An 18,053-nucleotide genomic window follows, 5' to 3' on the forward strand; every position below is an offset into this window, starting at 1 on the left:
TCCCAATGTATGGATAGCTTGGGCATTGGCGATTGCTTTTTCGGAATTTTCCAGTTATGAGTGGGTTTTCAAAACTAGACACAGAAAATATCAGGAAATCAAAACCTTGACGACCGGTAAAGGTCGGAAATTGTAAATTGTTAGGTCCAAAAGAGCACACAATTACAAAAAGAACTAATGTACTCGAAAAATACTGGTGCTACTTTAGTTTAGAAAAGAAACAACACTCTTGGCGGTTATATTAACTGATGTGAACTCAATTAAGTTGAAAACAGTAGTCTTGATGACTAATTCAGTAAAGAAAAATAGGCGCAGGAAAAACTTCAGACTCCATCAAAGCTGCCCGCCATTTCGTTTCCACGACCTTGAACAGTCTGACGAGAGGCGGTCATCCCGTATTTCAATTACCGCGGGTTTGTTGGGTTTCATGAGTACTAATTTTTTCATATTTAAGTCATCTTTTGCTGCATTGAAAAGCACAAAATAACTTTCAAAAGCAATAATTTAGCATTCTTTGTTTTGTAGTGTACACGTTGGCTCTGTTGTTGCTTTGTCAGCTGATCTGTGATCCCAACGGCTGTAGTAGACCTCAACGAAATGTCAAGTCACCAGTAAGTCTTAAATATGTGTAGTACTTCCTTCAGTTATTATTGTTTCAAGGAATACATTTTTAATGATCAATGATTGCTGTTTGTAGTGTTTCATGTTCATGTGACATTTCAGTCGACTTAAGCGATGCTTCTCAACGTATCATGCTGAACAAGCATTTCACAAGCTAGGATGACTTCTATAGTTCGATAGAACAGTTTTAAAAAGTATGAAAGAATAATTTTATTTGTTCTCAGATTACCCATATTCATTATATCCACACAGAAAGCAAATTGCTCAAGGATGTCAGGTTCAAATACCTTTTTGTGACATTTCATTGCACATTCGGTCATAAGCGTAAATCAGAAGGTCTGAAAATGAATCAAAAACCGTGAGAACTGTAACTAATATGTGACGTTCAAGGTCTAAAATTATTAACTGCCAATTGAGGTTCCGCGTAAGATTGGAAGAGGAAGGATATGTTATCATATAAGATGCTGCACAATCATCCTTGTAGTAGTTCGTGGATGGTTTGTGGCCCATCGACTAGAAGATTGTCGTCCAAAGGAAAATAAAATTTGAAGCCGGTCATATTGCAGTCTCAATCAACGTATGAACTAATAAAAACTGTCAAAGATAGGACTGGTAGACAGGTCACTGCTGCCGATGTGAAGACTATGAAAGCTAAACTCTCCACAGGTAAGTGTATAGAAGTATATTTCAGGTTGTACGGCGCGTAAGCAAACTGAAAAATGTGTGTTTCGTTTATGCCGAATATGAGGATGTCGTCTGGTTGTTCATGGTGGACTGTGGACAGCATTACGAGGTGGATATAAACAATGTGAGTGCAACTGCAAAATATTTCTTACGTGCCGATATTTTTGTCGCCATATGCTACTGGCTTATGCTAAATGACGAACTATTACAGATAAGCTTAATCACATACGGACTATAAACTTTATAGCCCATCAAATTCTTAGGCATTGAAGTAGATGGAAGTTAGATGATACGCAGAACTTAAAAAGTAATACAACAATTTCATTACCGAGACTGAGTGATGAGTATATGAGCATTCTACGACGCTAAAGACTTTACAGACAACACAATTCAGAAATATGATGAACGTTTCGCGATGGAAGTTGAGAAAAACGTCAACAATTACTTTTTTGGAATTATCAATAACAAATTGTAAAGTTGTTTTTCTGACTCATTATCAATGATGATCTAATAAACTTGTGCATAATTTTTATTTTTCTCTTCTTCCTATTCTCATGGAGCGGTATGCCAATAAAGCTAACAAGTAACTTTCTGTGAGGATTAAGAACTTGTAATACTGCATCAGTTTTTTAAGTTTCGTTAGAACGTAGCGTTATGTCACTGTTAACTGTGACAAAAAGATGAGTTACTTTACACAGTGATGCGACTTCCACGTATAATCTTACATATTAAGCAACCGTATCACATATTTACCGTTGTCGGACTAAGTCTATTATCAAATTAGTATTAGTACCGAACTAGACAATAATTTCATGCAGTTAATTCCCTGATAAGACGGGTTACGCAATAATTGGAAAAAATTGTGTTATATTCCTCTCCCATTACCGAATTCTTAAACCACCTTTCACTCACACGTTTTTGCTCACTTGGTCCTCTTAAATTATGTGAACTCCTCAAACTCTATCCAATTATATTATCAGTTTTTAATCCCAAGAATCCTTCATTACCTCTAAAATGGTCACACATTTGTCTTATCTATGTCTGAACTCCACTCGACTATCACACCAGCCATCCTTAGTGTTTCCTTAATTCTAACACCAAATAACCTTTGACCTGTCCTTACATATATATATATATATATATATATAGTTATTGTTGACAACCTAGGTCATTCCAATTATTTACTTTTTCTTGTACTATTTCTTACCTCAATGTTAAATTCTAATACATATTTGGTTATATGCAGCTTACGAGGAACCACGAAATATAATGCATTCATATTATTTTGCATCAATATTTGTTCTGGCTTTATTTAGACTATAGTTATACATACTTACAGGATTCATAGTGTAAAACAATGAGTATTGTTGTTATATTTATATTTCAATAATTCATTAGACGATCGAACATGGCAGTAGACAATATAAAAGTTGTCGTAAAATTGTAAACTAGTTTTCCACATGATTTTCCGTAATCATAGATTCATACAATTCTGAAAAACAAACAGTTAAACTTAATTATGAGTGTCAAATACAACAAGTTATTCAAATAGCAGGTAACAGAATGTACACATAATTGTCTCACTTGTAAAGAGTGCTATTCATTCGAAGATTTTGGATACCGTTAATAGAAATTCATTGGTAATCTTTATAACAAACACGTCATAAATTAGTGTTACTTAAAACTTGCTTTAGTTACTATGCTCACAACATACACGCATCGTTCGACTTATGAAGAAATGTGACTCATTAATGTGGCACTTATAGTAATGTTATACACATTTCCTTGCTTCAACATGCATTTTACAAATAGCTATGAAAATCCAAGTTCAACACCACCATGATTGAAGGGGTGAATGAAATGCAAATGCTTTAACGGCTCATTTTTGTATATAACACTGATATGGGTAAATAGATGAATAACATAACCACAACTAATAGACAATTAGAAAAGAACGTTAATGTCTACTCGTCAGGATAGCCACAAGCAACATGTACCTATGTAGTACGTGCTCGCTGTTGGTAAGAATCGACCATCTATTAATTATTTTGTCTTCCAGATTAAACGTTATTTATCTTTACAAATGATCTTATACAAAATTTTGTGACTTCATCAATGTTTGTCTCATTGCTAAGTTCCGTGGCCACAAAGGAGATATGAATGCTAGAAATTTGTTATTTGGATTCTATTGCTCGTTCACTTTTCACAACGTATTTGGGCTAAATTACTTTGGACTTTAGCCCAGTCAGCCTGCAATGTAGTAGGAATCCAAGAATTAACTCATTAATACTTGTTATTTGGTTCTAGTTCTTCTAGAGCTGTATCATATCAAAAACTGAGAGCTTCAAATCCCCATCATATAACTATGAACGCCTCACTATGTTATTAGTTTAATTTATACCATGTTTATGATGCCAGTCGCTTAATTTAATTGCTTCAACCTACATTTTACAAACAACTACTAACTCGACAATATGCACTGGAAATTTGTTCATAGTTTGGTCAGTGATTGCGGATTCTGTTTACAGAAGTTCATTCGTAAACCCTACAACAGACACATCATGATTTGGTATTAATTACGACATGGTTTAGTTACCATGCTCAAAACAAACACCCATCGTTTTACTTATGAAGAATATGTGACTACTTGATGTGATACTTCCAGTAGTGTTATACACTGTTCCTGTATACGCTCAGAAAGCGGATAGAGAAGAATCAACGTCAATTGTTACGTAATTTTTCTCAGATGCGTTACATAATTGTGTCACTTCAGTCTAAAACGATTATGTTTATGATGGATATATTTGTGCATGGCTGTATATTAGCAAGTTATATAATATTGATAAATAGTTTAACGCTTAATTGCCTCAACCTACATTTTATAAATAACTACCAACATCCATGTTGATCATCACCATAATCTAAGAGGTTTTAAAGCTTATTTTCCTAAAACTCTGTTTGCGATCTATTTTTGACTGGAAGAAAATTGAATTTTACCTGCTTGAATTTGTATTGCTACAAATAACAACATTAGGCTGACTAAACATTCAGGTTGTGAGCAACAAATACGTCAAATTACTAATAAACTAGGATAAAAGCTATGTAAAAAGCACAAACATTACGAAAATTGACGTGTGACGGAAAAAGTGTTGTTAATAGCTAATAAATAACGACACAAAAAGTCCGCGACATAATGTAAAACGTACGCGAAACCAATGGCTTACCGGTCTGCCCGTCCCTAGTTTCCTCTTTAAATAACACGCGTGTTAAAAAGTCAACTTCACACATAATGTTTATAATACTGGCACCGTGATACTTTGTTGCAAAGATATTACATATTACGCTTTAGAAAGTAATCTTTCATTGTTTTTGTTAGTTCATACCAATAGATCAACGTTTACATGTGCATAAAGCCCCGCAGGATTAAAAGAATTGGGACAATCTCTTGATTCGTGTGAGTGTTTTCACTTATTTTTTACTATCTATATGTAATGAACTCTTCGAAAAAACGATTAAATTAAAGTTTTTAGAAAATGTAAAAGATCAGCAATTAAGCTTTGATTAACACATTAAAAGGACAGATCGATGATTCGAATAATCGTTTGTGTCTTAGCAACGACTATGGTAGTTTACAGGCATCTAAAGAATGCAGTAAATCCTAGACACTTGAAATTCACTCGAAATTTTACATCTAAAACCTGTCTTAAACACGTAAAACACCGGGTATTTATTTTGTGGAAAATAAGACATGTTGTGGGATGTAAAAATGATGATTTCAATGTATTTATTACAGAAGTGGAATTGTTAGAATAAGAAACGAAAATTTGGCGCACTGATTCCTATATTCATATCAACCGTTTGTAAGGATTTCCCCGAAATTCGTTTTTGTTTCTTTTTTTGCTTCATATGACTGTCCTCAACTAAGATGCTCAAGGTTGTGGGATAAAAAAAGCGTAGAAGTCTAGAAGCGACGTACATTTTAGTTTCATGAGATGAGTGACTTTTTTGTGAAGATTTTACTTTAAATGGGCCGATGTTCAGTCAAATATGTCTTGATAAACAATGGTCCCATCTATGTTAGTGGAAATATTTGTAGCTGTGGGAGATATAGCCTCCATATTTACCATAGTTTATGTCTGCCTACATGCTGTTTGCAAGGCCTATAAATTCAGAAATGGAGGATTCAAAGTTCTAATAGTTGTGTCTGTATAAATATAACGACCTAAGAAGCATTAATATCAACACATTCTCTACCATTATTTAAATATATCTTAAATGAATACGTTTGATGTGCATAAGTTGAAGGGTTTATTCCGTAAATAATTCCGTTAAAACCATTTTTTGTCCGGGAGTTTTGCAATGAAGCAAGAAATTTAGAACGATGCAGTAACTTTTCATATTCATTTTTCATGAAATCGGGATATTATATTTTATATTAAAACATCTAAATACTCATATGTAGGTCTTCTCCACACTGGATACAACCGCATTACGCTTTTTTCCTCGCGAAATATAGTGAATGGAGTAGTTATAGATAGCATTATTGTATACAAAATATCCAGTCTTTAACCTAGCAATGATGAAAAATTATTAGTAACGCAAAATTCGCAGATGATACAGAATGTTTGAAGCTAAAAATTCTGTTTGTTGGGGAAACAGTTGATGAACTATTAGTAAAATGAAAAATGACTTAACAGTTAAATTACATACATTTCGGTTCTTAAGGATAACCGTGTTTTCAATACTAGTTTGCTGTTTTTAATAACTTTATTTCAAGTCCCTTTAGCGACGCTACAGAAATATAGTTTATTCTGATTCTGGTAGACCTTTCATCCTTATTTAGTATGAAATCTTTGAAAACTCCAATTTGTTTTGTCGTTATGATACTTTAAAAAATATACCATTTTTTTCTTTTATAGACCGTCAAAAATATCTAGAACATGACCATTGCAAGCATGGATGAGCAGGAAACAATCCATACTGCAGTGAAACGAGGTGATTTTGTGGCACTCAAAGGAATGATTTCGAGTGGAGCCAGTGTAAATGAAGTAGATAAACATTCGTTTACACCTTTACATTGGGCTGCCAACGTAGGTGCGATAGAGGTAACAGACGATCTGGTATTTGAGTAAGCATCTGATTTCTCCACTAAGATTCTACAATATCTACTGTGGAAAAATGCTGATCCTTCATTGGTGACTAAAAATGGTTGGACAGCCGTTCATATAGCTGCCATCCGAGGCTATGAGAAATGTATTCAGTCACTGGTTGACAGAGGTGTGAGTGTCTCTGTTAAAGACAAATACGGTCAGACTCCTGGCCATCTGGCCTCAATACATGGAAATTCCGGTAGCCTTTTAACCCTTCTACGCGCTGGTGCTGTAAGTTCACCTTTTGTTGTCATCCGCTATCTCTTAATGATTTGTTTTAATAGCCACCTCAAAGTTTACCCTCGAAAATAAGTAGGCTTCTCTGTCTTTCAATGTCTCGACATGGGATTTCCAGAAGCTCATGTCTTGGGTTCTTTCCTATTACACTATACTAAGATATATCACTGATGGCCAAAAATGAAGTTTAATTATTCGATGCACTGTACAACGATTGAAATATCACAAACTAGTACACCTCCTCGTGTTACTTGGAGGTGGTAAGATAAAAGTCTTCTGAATTTGTCTTGAATTTATTAGAGGTCAGAAGCAACTCAACGAACGAAGACGAGAAAATGTTTTTAGAAAATCTTGATGAATTGCATTTAGTTTGAAAGAATCTAGTAGTAATATATAGAGAGGCTATCAGTAGATACAAACATCACATCTATCACAAATTCATAGATCAGGATTTTAGTGGAAAATTTGTAGATGTATATTCAAGGGTATATTTCATTGCAGATTTTATATCGCATCATGGGCCATTGTTAGTTTTGGAGGCAGCAACAGAAATCCCAAAAGACTCACTCATGTTATTTGAAGTGTATTTGCTTATGATGATAATTGTGTGTATTCTGGATAGTGAATAAAGTTCGAATGTTCATTACACGTGATAATGATGAGTTCATTTTCGATCAATTATTTTCGTGCTGGCTTTAAAATTTAAGGACTCTTAATACATCTTGTGAAGTTTGCATAAGTTTAGGCAGATAGGAAATCGTTCAATTTTTCTTTGTGCTCCAGCGTATATTGGTGGTAGCTGGAGATTGATCGGTAAAATGAAAGGCTTGCTTATTGTGAGATCAAGCTCAGAGAACAGTAACTTTTCCAAGATACTTTGACAGACATCGTACAAGGCTTTCATGAACTCATGAAAACTGCAAGACGTATCAAACCATTTAATCACATGATCGAGACTTTTACTTCTCGTTTATTCATATTTAGGATCTTGAAACAGTGGATATTAATGGATGGACAATGTTACATGCAGCTTCATTTCACGGACGACTAGGATGTGTCCAACTGTTACTCAGGTGGGACCTGCGAATAGAGGACACTGACAAAGCTGGAAACAATGCTGGTAAATTTAGTTTATATAACCCAGATAAAAGTAATAAAAATCTTAGTTTTTGATTTAGAACGGTGTTTTAATTAATGAGCATCAACATTGAGATCGCACACAACCACTTAGTTTGCGCAGATTTAGCTATTTAAAAAAATACTTCCACCAAGTAAAAACCGCACGATATTGTTCTGCACTAGTTCACAATCATTTAATATTATTTACCTCTGGTATCATATGTGATGAAATCTAGAGTCGCCTAATTCATCGGTGAACCCTACTATATTTTTAATGGCACGAATTTTATAAGTGTATCCAATTTGCGATTTGTAGTACTGATTCCGTAACGTCTTAGTTAGAAGCCTGTATCTTCTCTGAACAAAACTTTTTTTAAAGACCCTCATTAAATCAGTGGTTATGTAAAGTATCTCTAATGTGTAAACCAGTCAGATAGGGTTATAAGTACCCTGATAATGTGGTGTTCAGAATAATCGATCGTAGAAATTTTCTATTAGCAAAAAAGTACTTTTTATTAATAGGCTACTTTGGAGGATTCGTCGTCACATACGTTTTAGCAATGAATGGATTTGGCAAACTGTTTCCATTGTTTGGAATGATCAGTCGATGATTGAATATACCTTTATTTGTGGTTGAACGGTCTTCTTGGATCGAATTACTGTTTTAATTCTCAGTTTCTTTCACCTTCTGACATAAATAAAACTTGCAAAGCTTTCATGTAAAGCAGTAATCAAATCCTAATAAAATGTCAAATTTTAGGCTGTTTAATAAATAGTTTATATCGGTTTCAGTAAAGCTTTACCATATAAAAAAACGGAACAAGATATACATTGTAACAGATGCTCAGTGACATCTTTGTCTTTACAAAAATAATGTTACAACTTGTACTCGTCTTCGTAGTTGTTGACAAACGTTTTTATTCGTCTATTTACTTTCACTATACAAAACCATGTCCATTATATCAATAAACATTGATATTTTTAATACTTAAAATTTAGGTAAATTCGTTAAACAAATCATCATATATCATGAAAATTGTATCTTATCCATTAGTATGATTTCTTATTTTTATATCCTTTCCACAAATTATTATTTTCGAAAATTATCTAAAACAATCTTTAGTCCAAATATACACTAATAATGTAAGAAATTATTGCATCGAAACTAATGTCAAAATTAATCTTTCTAACTAATTACAGTTTATTCTATTTACTGAGTATTCAAAATACACAGATAATTAGGTTTTTGTTTGCTTGTGTGAATTTTAGCTCATCTAGCAGCAATGGAAGGCCATTTACCTGTGTTACAGTACTTAATGAGTCAAGTCCAAACTCCATTGTACATACTCGACACTCCCAATGATCATGGAGAAACTGCTGAAGCTCTAGCTAAACGATTTTTGAAAAACGATGTTGAATCGTATATAAATAAAATCAAAACAGAACAGACATTCCATAGAGGATCAGAATACTCAGAGACATTGGCGTTTCCAGCACATGCTGCAGCTTATTCTGGGGACTTAATCCAACTACGTGTTTTAATAGAGTCAGGGACTGTAAAGATAGATGAAAGAGATGAACAGGGTGCAACACCATTACACAAAGGTAAACTATATTGTTTAACAGAATACCTCAGTCAGTCAGTTAGCCACAACGTAGAACCAGGTACACATATGCATCGATTCATGTTGCCACACCATTGTATGACTGATATTAATAATATGGTGATTTAACGTTTACAGTAATAGGTTATTATGTAGAAGAATTCCCTGTGGTATAAGTGTTAATAGTAAGTAAACAAATAACTCTCAGTATAAGTAAGATATTTTAACACTAAAATGCTCAGTCTGCATCGTATATTTTAGTGGTAGATTATCTTACTTATACTGAGAGTTATTTACTTATTTACTATTAACACGTATACCACAGGGAATTCTTCTACTTAACAACCTATTACTTAAAAAATTAAATCACCATATTATTAATATCAGCCATATAATGGTTTCTCAGTGGTTATTTTAAAAGTGTTACTACATTTTGTAGAACAATTATTCAGCTGTTAATGAATGACATTAAAAGTTAAATTTACACAATAATAGTTATTCACTAATGAGGCACATTTTAAAAATAAATGATGAATGTATCTTGTTCCTTCTGACACTACCATATTAACCTCTTTTTATATATTTCAATGTTTATCATAAAGTCAGAGATGGCTTTGCACTTTCTTTCGTAATCGTACTTATTTAAATTGACATAAATGTTATGAATCTCTGAATGTAACTTAATATGATTGTTTTGATGAGATTTCATTATTGTATTAAGTGAATCTTTATATTATAATGTAAATAAATGAAATCACAAAAGGCACAAAATTTCTTAAAAATATCCAAGAAAAGTATTTAATTATGTAATAATTTTTTCAAGACTTTTTGAATATTTATTAAATTTATTAGAATACTATTTATTGTTAAACCTCTCATCAATGGTTCGTTAAAAGATACTATTTCCAACAATTACTAAACTTGTTGTGTGGGCTACTTATATTTATATAAGTAATATATAATGATGGTCAGGCATAAAATGTATTTCAGTAGAAGATCGATAAGGAAAGAACGGGAAGTGAACTCAATTGGTATAAAATGCATGAGCAATGAAATCTGAGAGGATGGACTGATATTTTCAGAAGGAACAGTCAAGTTTAAAACGATTGATTGATATTTTGCAAATTAAGTATTTACTGTATGGTTCTTAGATTTTAGAGAGATATTCTGTAATTTCGCGTGTAAGCGTATTCGATTGTCCCCGCTCGTTTTCTTGTCCACTACAAACTGAGCTGCAATGGTATGTGAATGTCCCGTGAAGGAGCATAGGCCGCTCACCTTCATTCTCCATCCAACCCTGTCCTAGGCAATCATTTGCGGCTCTTTCCAGTTGTTATTCATCCCCTTCATATCTGCTTCTATTTCTCGACATAATGTGTTCTTTGGCCTTCCTCTTTTTCCGCCTTCCCTCAGGATTCCAAATCAGGGCTTGCCTCGTGATGCAGTTTGACGATTTGCGTAATGTATGTCCTATCCATTTCCATCGTCTGTTCCTAATTTCCTCTTCAGCTGGAAGCTGGTTTGTTCTCTCCCACAGAAGGCTGTTGCTGATGGTATCCGGCCAATGGATGTTGAGTATCTTGCGTAGACAGCTATTTATAAATACTTGTACCTTCTTGATGATGGTTGTAGTAGTTCTCCAAGTTTCAGCTCCACACAGTAGAACTGTCTTGACGTTCGTATAGAAGATTCTCACTTTGATATTGATTGAAAGTTTTTTTGAGTTCCATATGTTCTTCAATTGTAGGAATGTGGCCCTCACTTTGCCAATCTTTGCCTTTACGTAAGCATCTGATCCTCCTCGTTCATCGGTCATGCTTCCCAGGTATGTAAATGATTCTACATCTTCCAGAGTTTCACTATCAAGAGTGATTGGATTGCTGTTCTCGATGTTGTATTTGAGGACCTTAGTTTTCCCCTTGTGTATGCTGAGGCCTACTGATGCAGAGACTGCTGCTACACTGGCTGTCTTTATCTGCATTTGTTCGTGTGTATGGGATAGGAGGGCTAGGTCATCTGTGAAGTCCAAATCGTCTAATTGGTTCTGGGCTGTCCATTGTATTCCGTGTTTTCCCTCAGATGTCGAGGTCTTCTCACCCAGTCGACCACCAGAAGAAAGAGGAAGGGAGAGAATAGGCAGTTTTGTCTGAATTCATATAATGAGTTTACCTCGTTAGATTTGTATGTTGATGATATTTATTGTGAATGTAAATTTCAAACACTGTGAAGTGCAAATAAATATTTCTATTTGTTTAAATTGCTTAGCTGCTGGTCAAGGACACCTGAAGATAATTCAGTGGCTTCGAGAAAACGGTGCTGATCCAAAATTAAGAAATGAACTGGGTGAATCACCAGCCGATGTAGCTAGAAGGTATGGTCAGTTAGGAGCGCTAAAACTTTTATCACCTAAATCTGATGGAGAACATGAGAATGAAGAAATTTCAGATATTACAGATTTACCAACTGATATTCCGCTTGGTTATACTGAAGGTGAAAAAACGCATCAACTCATAGTGGATAAAAATGGCGCAATCGGTAATGGATACTATTATGATTTATAACGACTAAATCTTTAAAGTTTTTGAAACTTGACAACAGTAGTGATTTTCAGGCTAGAAGGCGCTTCAAGTTAAGATTCTTTGATAGCTTACGTTCTAGTAATCGGAAACAATATCCTAAAAACCATCCATCCAATTGTATTTTCTAAGTGATGATTAGATGGTAAGATAAATCCATAATTTTGTTGGATTAGAGAAATTCAGTCACTTGAATGTAGAGTTTTTACGTATTGATCTTCCTGACATTCTGTCTAGTGGATGTATCTAACCACATCTATTCACTGCAGTTTAACGCGTATGCTACAGCTTCTAAAAGACTTAAATATAACGAAAGTAACCGATAGCGTCATTAAAAAAATTAATTAATTGATCCACCTCTGACCAAAGCGAAAATGAACACTTAAAGATAGTTCAGCGAAGAGAATTTTCTTTTCAACGATATCGTTTACTGAAGCTGTACACTCCTATTTATAATTAATTTACGAATAAAATAGTCTATTGAAAAGTGGGATGACGATTATATCGTATCATATGTTAAGGGAAGTTCCATAACGATCGAAATTTTAAAGATAATGAGCTGAAATCAAAAGTGTAGAAAACAATTTTCCATTTAACGAGTATGAAAAGGACGAAAAAATAAATTGAAAATGTGTTGGTAATAACGAACAATTGAAATCAAGGAGATTGAAAATAGTAGAAGGTTATTTTACCAATGAAACTGCCGTTTATGAAAATCAGGTGTTAGAACCATGGAATATTTATGGTTTGTACGTGTCTTTTTTGCACATAGAATTCAGGTTTAAAAGATGAATTGTTTGAAATAGATAATACTTGATATGTCTTCAGTTTTACACTCACTATCATGTCTATCATCATCCATATAAAAGTGATATACCTTTAAGGTTTGTGGCTGAATATACTGTCGAAAAGGATAAGCACTTTGACAAGACATTATTTTCAAACTGAAGAAAGTGGTGACTTTAAACCCAGGTTATGTGAATACAAGTAAGTTAACCAAAAGCTTGTAAGAAGTACAAAATAATTACATATATGATTAAATCATGTTCTAACTGAGGTAATATTTCAAAATAAATTTACAAATGATCGTAAGTACTTGAATGATTGGTATTTGTCAGAAAAAGAATGCAAAATGGAGTTTATTCTATTTGTATAATTTTACAACTGCACAGCTTGTCATCATCATTATCATCCATTCATTTATTTCTACTCGTTCTGATTATGTATCATGTTGTTTTCTTTTCAGTTAGTGTCGTTTGTAAATTTAGTTAAATTGTATTAGTCTTTATATGTTTTGATGTTAAACTTGTTTTAAAGTCTTCAGGTAGTCAACGTAAAAACTCCAAAATGAAGTCAATACATAATATTCAACTTCAATTGTCATATTTGTTCAAGGCACATTATTGTATGGAATTAGTTAGTTGATTAAGGTTACTTGAAAGTTTGTCTGAAATAAAATCCTTATGTAATAATTGATTTTGAATAAAGCGGGATTCTGTTTTCAGAAGAATAAAGAAAGTATAACAAATCTCATATTGAAAGATACAGGCCAACAATGTCACAAAGATTAGAACGAAAATTTATCCTTTTCTTCATCACATATTAAAATAATACTGGGAAAAATTTTCCTAAGTGTTCTTCTGAATACTAAGAAATTTAAAATTGTGTGCTTCCTAACCCTTGGCCCAACTAGATGTGCAAGTATAAGAAGATTAAAAGCACACGTTTAGCATTATGCTTAAAGATGAATACATAAATCTAACATAACAATAAAAGTTATTGGATGGATCTTGACAAAGATATATGGGTGGTAAACCTGGTTAGGAATATCTTTCAGCTTATTAATTTATATTTTCCAATCTTAAAAGTTAGAATTTTGAATATTAACTGGGTTGGTCGACTTGATACTTACCATATCCTAGGATCATATTTAGTTTCTGATTTTCAAGAAAGAGTTATTTGATTTTCAGTTGTTAAATTTATCAGTATGCTCACTGCTGAGGAGCCCCATACTAGGATGAAACGACTGTCCAGTGCTTCCATGTTTTCACTTATGGTCTAACATCGATCGATTCATTAGAACAATGAAAAAATTGTTAAAATGTGTACTGTTATAACTTTTACTTTAAATGAAGCCTGTATATACACAGTCTGCATAAAATAACTATAATAATGGTAAGCAGAGATGGGTGGGGGCTAGCAGTGGAATTCAGGACGTACGTCTCATCCAATGTGGGCTCGTCAGCTGAATGTACCTGCATCCTGGAGTTGATGTTCACTCCGGGACTAGAACCCAGTACTTTTCGCTTCAAACTTATGCCAAAAAAATTCTGATCCATTGCAGTCCTAAACGTCAGTGGGAAGATTTAAATGACCAATACAAAAGTCGGTGTAATAGTGGTGCCCTAAACAGAATCTTTTTTATTGGATGATTAGTGATTTTAAAGTAATGAAGGTGAAAATTTGAATAGTTTATCACTAACTATAAGTTTCATAGATCCATAGTTATTTGGTCAATCACTTTAGTGATAATTCGATAGGTAGATGTAATTTTTAATATTAATAATGTTCAAGTACTTGTGTAAATTTTTCACCGTTAGTAGATAGTTATTTTTAAGCCACTATACAACCCTTTTAATGTACGAACACTTAAAAGAACGATACATGTTACAAATATCATTTTATTTATTATTAAAGGTAGAGCTAAAATTAGAATTGAAAAATTAGAACGTCTGTTAGAATTGGCTAAATCAGATTATAAGCAACTGGATGGTCCAATAGAGAAAGAAGAAAAACAAAGAATCGATTCCTTGAATGAACTCGGCCGGTATGTATTTTTTTCCAAAGGTATATTTAATATAGCTGTTGAATATGATCAAAGTCAATTGAGAGATATAAGATACATCTCATAAATCATTAAAGCAAAATTGTGTCGATCTTCAGATATCAGTACATCAGAAATAAATAAAATAATGTAAAGTTATGCAATTATTAACCCATTAACTAGGTTTCTAATTAAAAAAATAACTACTACACGAGAGATATAAAAAGAAGTAAGGAAGAACTTACCATCGGTACATATATTTTTAGGCATTCAATCCACACAAAAAAATGGGGGAAACAATATGACTATATGTTACTATTAAATAGAATGTTAAGTGTCACCTCAATTTATATCATGTCACTACCTATACCCTTCAATAGACAAAAATCTATCATAGGAATTTAAAACAAGTAATATTCGTGATTTAATAATGGTGGTGATAATTCGGTTTATTTAGAAAGTGTCATGAGCTGTAGGCTGTTTTTGATATCATAGTACTGAGATGTCATCATTTTTAGATTTATGGTTTCATATTACTTTGTTAATAGGAATGTATTGGTGCGATGTTGATTGTTTTTTAGAACATAACTTTTCATCCCATATTCATTTATAGAATGAACATAGTGTTTTGAAACCACTGAAAAAAACTAAGAAAATGAAATTAACTAGATTTCAGTTTTAATGTATATCGTTACTCCATATATGTGTGCTAAACAAATTATTGTTCACTAAACACATTATTTACGTCATTATCGATGTGCTCATTTATTCTCTTCATCACAATTCTCCTCTCATCCTAACGACAAGTCTAGACAGTTATACAAAATTGTGCTATCTACAAGTAAGCTATACTCCGATTCCCTTTTGTCACTTAATTACATATAATTTTAATTAGCCTGACATATTCTAACTTAAAAATATCACTAAACTTGCACTTCATTTTGTGACTGTTTAATAGGAAAACCTCACTCAGCCTGAGATGGATTTGTTCCGTTCATGATAAACACGTTTTATTGGACTGCTTTTCACTTCAAACTTGTTGCATATTATTTGACCTACTTAACAGTTTCATAAGTAATTTCAATGGTTAAGATCATGAGTCAGTTGAAGCTAGACCACCATGGAAAACCTGGAAGCACTGGACGGCCGTCTCGTCCTATTGTGGGACTCCTCAGCAGTGCGCATCCACGACCTCACCCCTGCGAGATTCGAACCCAGGACCTACTGGTTCCGTGCGCGAGCACTCAACCACTAGACCACTGAGCCGACATTCAACGGTGTTAATGTCTAACTTCAACTAATCATAATTGTTGCATCCTTTGGTATTTACTAAATTTCAATATGGAACCATACCCTCTCTGTAACATTTAATCAGTTGGTGTTTACGATTTTGTCAACCCAGGATATATAGGATAATTTTTTTCAAAGACGTGTAGTTAATTGTTCATTTATACTGATTCGTCTTATCAACTTATATGGTAAATGATGGGATCAATATCTTTGGTGATACAACTATCGACTTCAATGCTATTTAAAAACATTTATCTACTGAATAAGCAGTTAAGACAACGTGTTAATACAAGATAAACAAAGTATATAATGAAAACTATTTAACTGAAATCTAAAATCTAGATATATGCTACTGTGAAATATGCGTAATCTATTTATTTATATATTTGAACACATAGGTATTTGTACAAAGAGGCACCAGATACATATACGCCACACAAATCTCAATTTACTTATGTGACGACTGTGATACTGCCCGGGTTCCCAAACCGAAATAAGTGGTTTCCTTAGGGGGCCACACCCGGAGCCTTTGACCTAAAGGTCTGATCCACAAGGCAGTGGAGCAACGTAAGCCGGTGACTAATAATTGGTTCATACTCCATTTGTTCCCTCAGGATACTAAAGCCCATGTGCACCACTGATTGGAATCAGGGTTTTCCAACTCCCCTAGGTGGACTCTTCATGTCCATCAACCCGGTTAAAGCGTCGGACATTCGCTTTTCGTCCCCTCAATTTCATAAACAACACCGCTGTCACAAGGAGGCAGTGAGTAGGAATTCCCTGGCAGTGGTTGTATGTACATGGCCATGTGAGAGCATTTCGAGAGGGAGAGCTGACTCTCCCCATTTTCGGCCATATCAGGGCATTTGGGGGTCCAGTCTTCTTCTGAATATCAATTCATTCTGAATGATTATGTTAATAAATTATTATTTAGAAATATAATTAGATCAAAGAAATACAATCTATTGTGAATTAATGACATAGTAATAAAAGCATTAGGTTCTTAGCTTGTAAATCAAAGATTATAATCCATTGGGGGGGGCGGAGCAATCAGAATTAAGATGAATGCTTACAAGTTTCTGAGCGAAATTAGAGGATGAATGATGTCTATTATTATTATTTTTTTAAATTACATTAAATGGAAAATTAAAAAATCTTTATAAAACTGCGTAGAACATTTAAAATTGTCAGAAATTTTCTTTGTCGTCACTTAATAAAAATGACGATATTAAAAGAAAGCATCAAGTGTTCACGTTTTTTACACATTGATTTTATACAATACCTTAATCAATCAGTTTTCACATTGTTTATAGTAAATGTACAGAGAAATTATTTTGTTGGTGATTTACTGAATAATCCACTAATTGGTAAAGTAGGAATGTTAAAATTATTAATGATTCCAATACATGATGTACTCATATTATTGTTTCATAACTTAATCTTGCGAACTTATAATTGAATTCGTTGATGAAGTTTTTGGTAGGCAATAAATTATCTGTAGAACTAATTGTGACTATGAGAAGATTCAGGCGAAAACTTTCAGCGTCAATATACTTATCCTTCGATAAATAAAGTTATTTAACGATCTTTCTACAAGATTAAAATCGGAAAACTGATCAAATGCCTTGAAAAACCAATAAATTTCCCAAAACTACAAAGCTTCAATAGGTTTTGTTATTGCTACTGAAAATTCCATAAATTTATATGGACAAAGGAATGGCTTGAAAATCATTTGGTCATTTTAAGAACTAAACACTCCGCATATTAGTTTGGGCAGAAGGATATTATCAATAGATCTAACACCCAAACTATGGGTATATATATAAGTTAAATGAGTTACATATGAGAGTCTGATTTACTTTGTTCCCTGAATATATTATAACAAAAGTCACATTATTATTATTTATCAATCTATCAAGTTATTTTTGTTTTTAAATTTATTGTTGGA

At 33.3% G+C, this 18,053-nt stretch overlaps 1 protein-coding gene across 1 annotated transcript; it reads left to right on the forward strand.

Annotated features, from left to right (window-relative positions):
* Positions 1–576: 576 nt before the first annotated feature.
* Positions 577–16,538, forward strand: ANKRD44 (Ankyrin repeat domain-containing protein 44). The gene is made up of 11 exons (XM_051208654.1): positions 577–815; positions 846–1,287; positions 1,313–1,429; positions 4,682–4,759; positions 6,225–6,410; positions 6,459–6,686; positions 7,677–7,812; positions 9,081–9,416; positions 11,681–11,950; positions 14,689–14,818; positions 15,429–16,538. Exons 5-11 carry the CDS (start codon positions 6,246–6,248, stop codon positions 15,445–15,447), a joined length of 1,284 nt encoding a protein of 427 aa, XP_051073235.1. The 5' UTR covers positions 577–815; positions 846–1,287; positions 1,313–1,429; positions 4,682–4,759; positions 6,225–6,245; the 3' UTR covers positions 15,448–16,538.
* Positions 16,539–18,053: the final 1,515 nt, after the last annotated feature.

Source organism: Schistosoma haematobium, chromosome 1 (assembly GCF_000699445.3).
Source record: "Schistosoma haematobium chromosome 1, whole genome shotgun sequence".
In the NCBI taxonomy this organism is placed as follows: domain Eukaryota; kingdom Metazoa; phylum Platyhelminthes; class Trematoda; order Strigeidida; family Schistosomatidae; genus Schistosoma; species Schistosoma haematobium.

What these genes read in the sequence shown, in the direction of transcription:
- ANKRD44 (XM_051208654.1), top strand. Translation starts at nt 6,246, where the DNA reads ATGACCATTGCAAGCATGGATGAGCAGGAAACAATCCATACTGCAGTG. An exon ending in TGCAACACCATTACACAAAG is followed by an intron (nt 9,417 to 11,680) that starts GTAAACTATATT and finishes TAAATTGCTTAG; the next exon opens with CTGCTGGTCAAGGACACCTG. An exon ending in GGATAAAAATGGCGCAATCG is followed by an intron (nt 11,951 to 14,688) that starts GTAATGGATACT and finishes TTATTATTAAAG; the next exon opens with GTAGAGCTAAAATTAGAATT.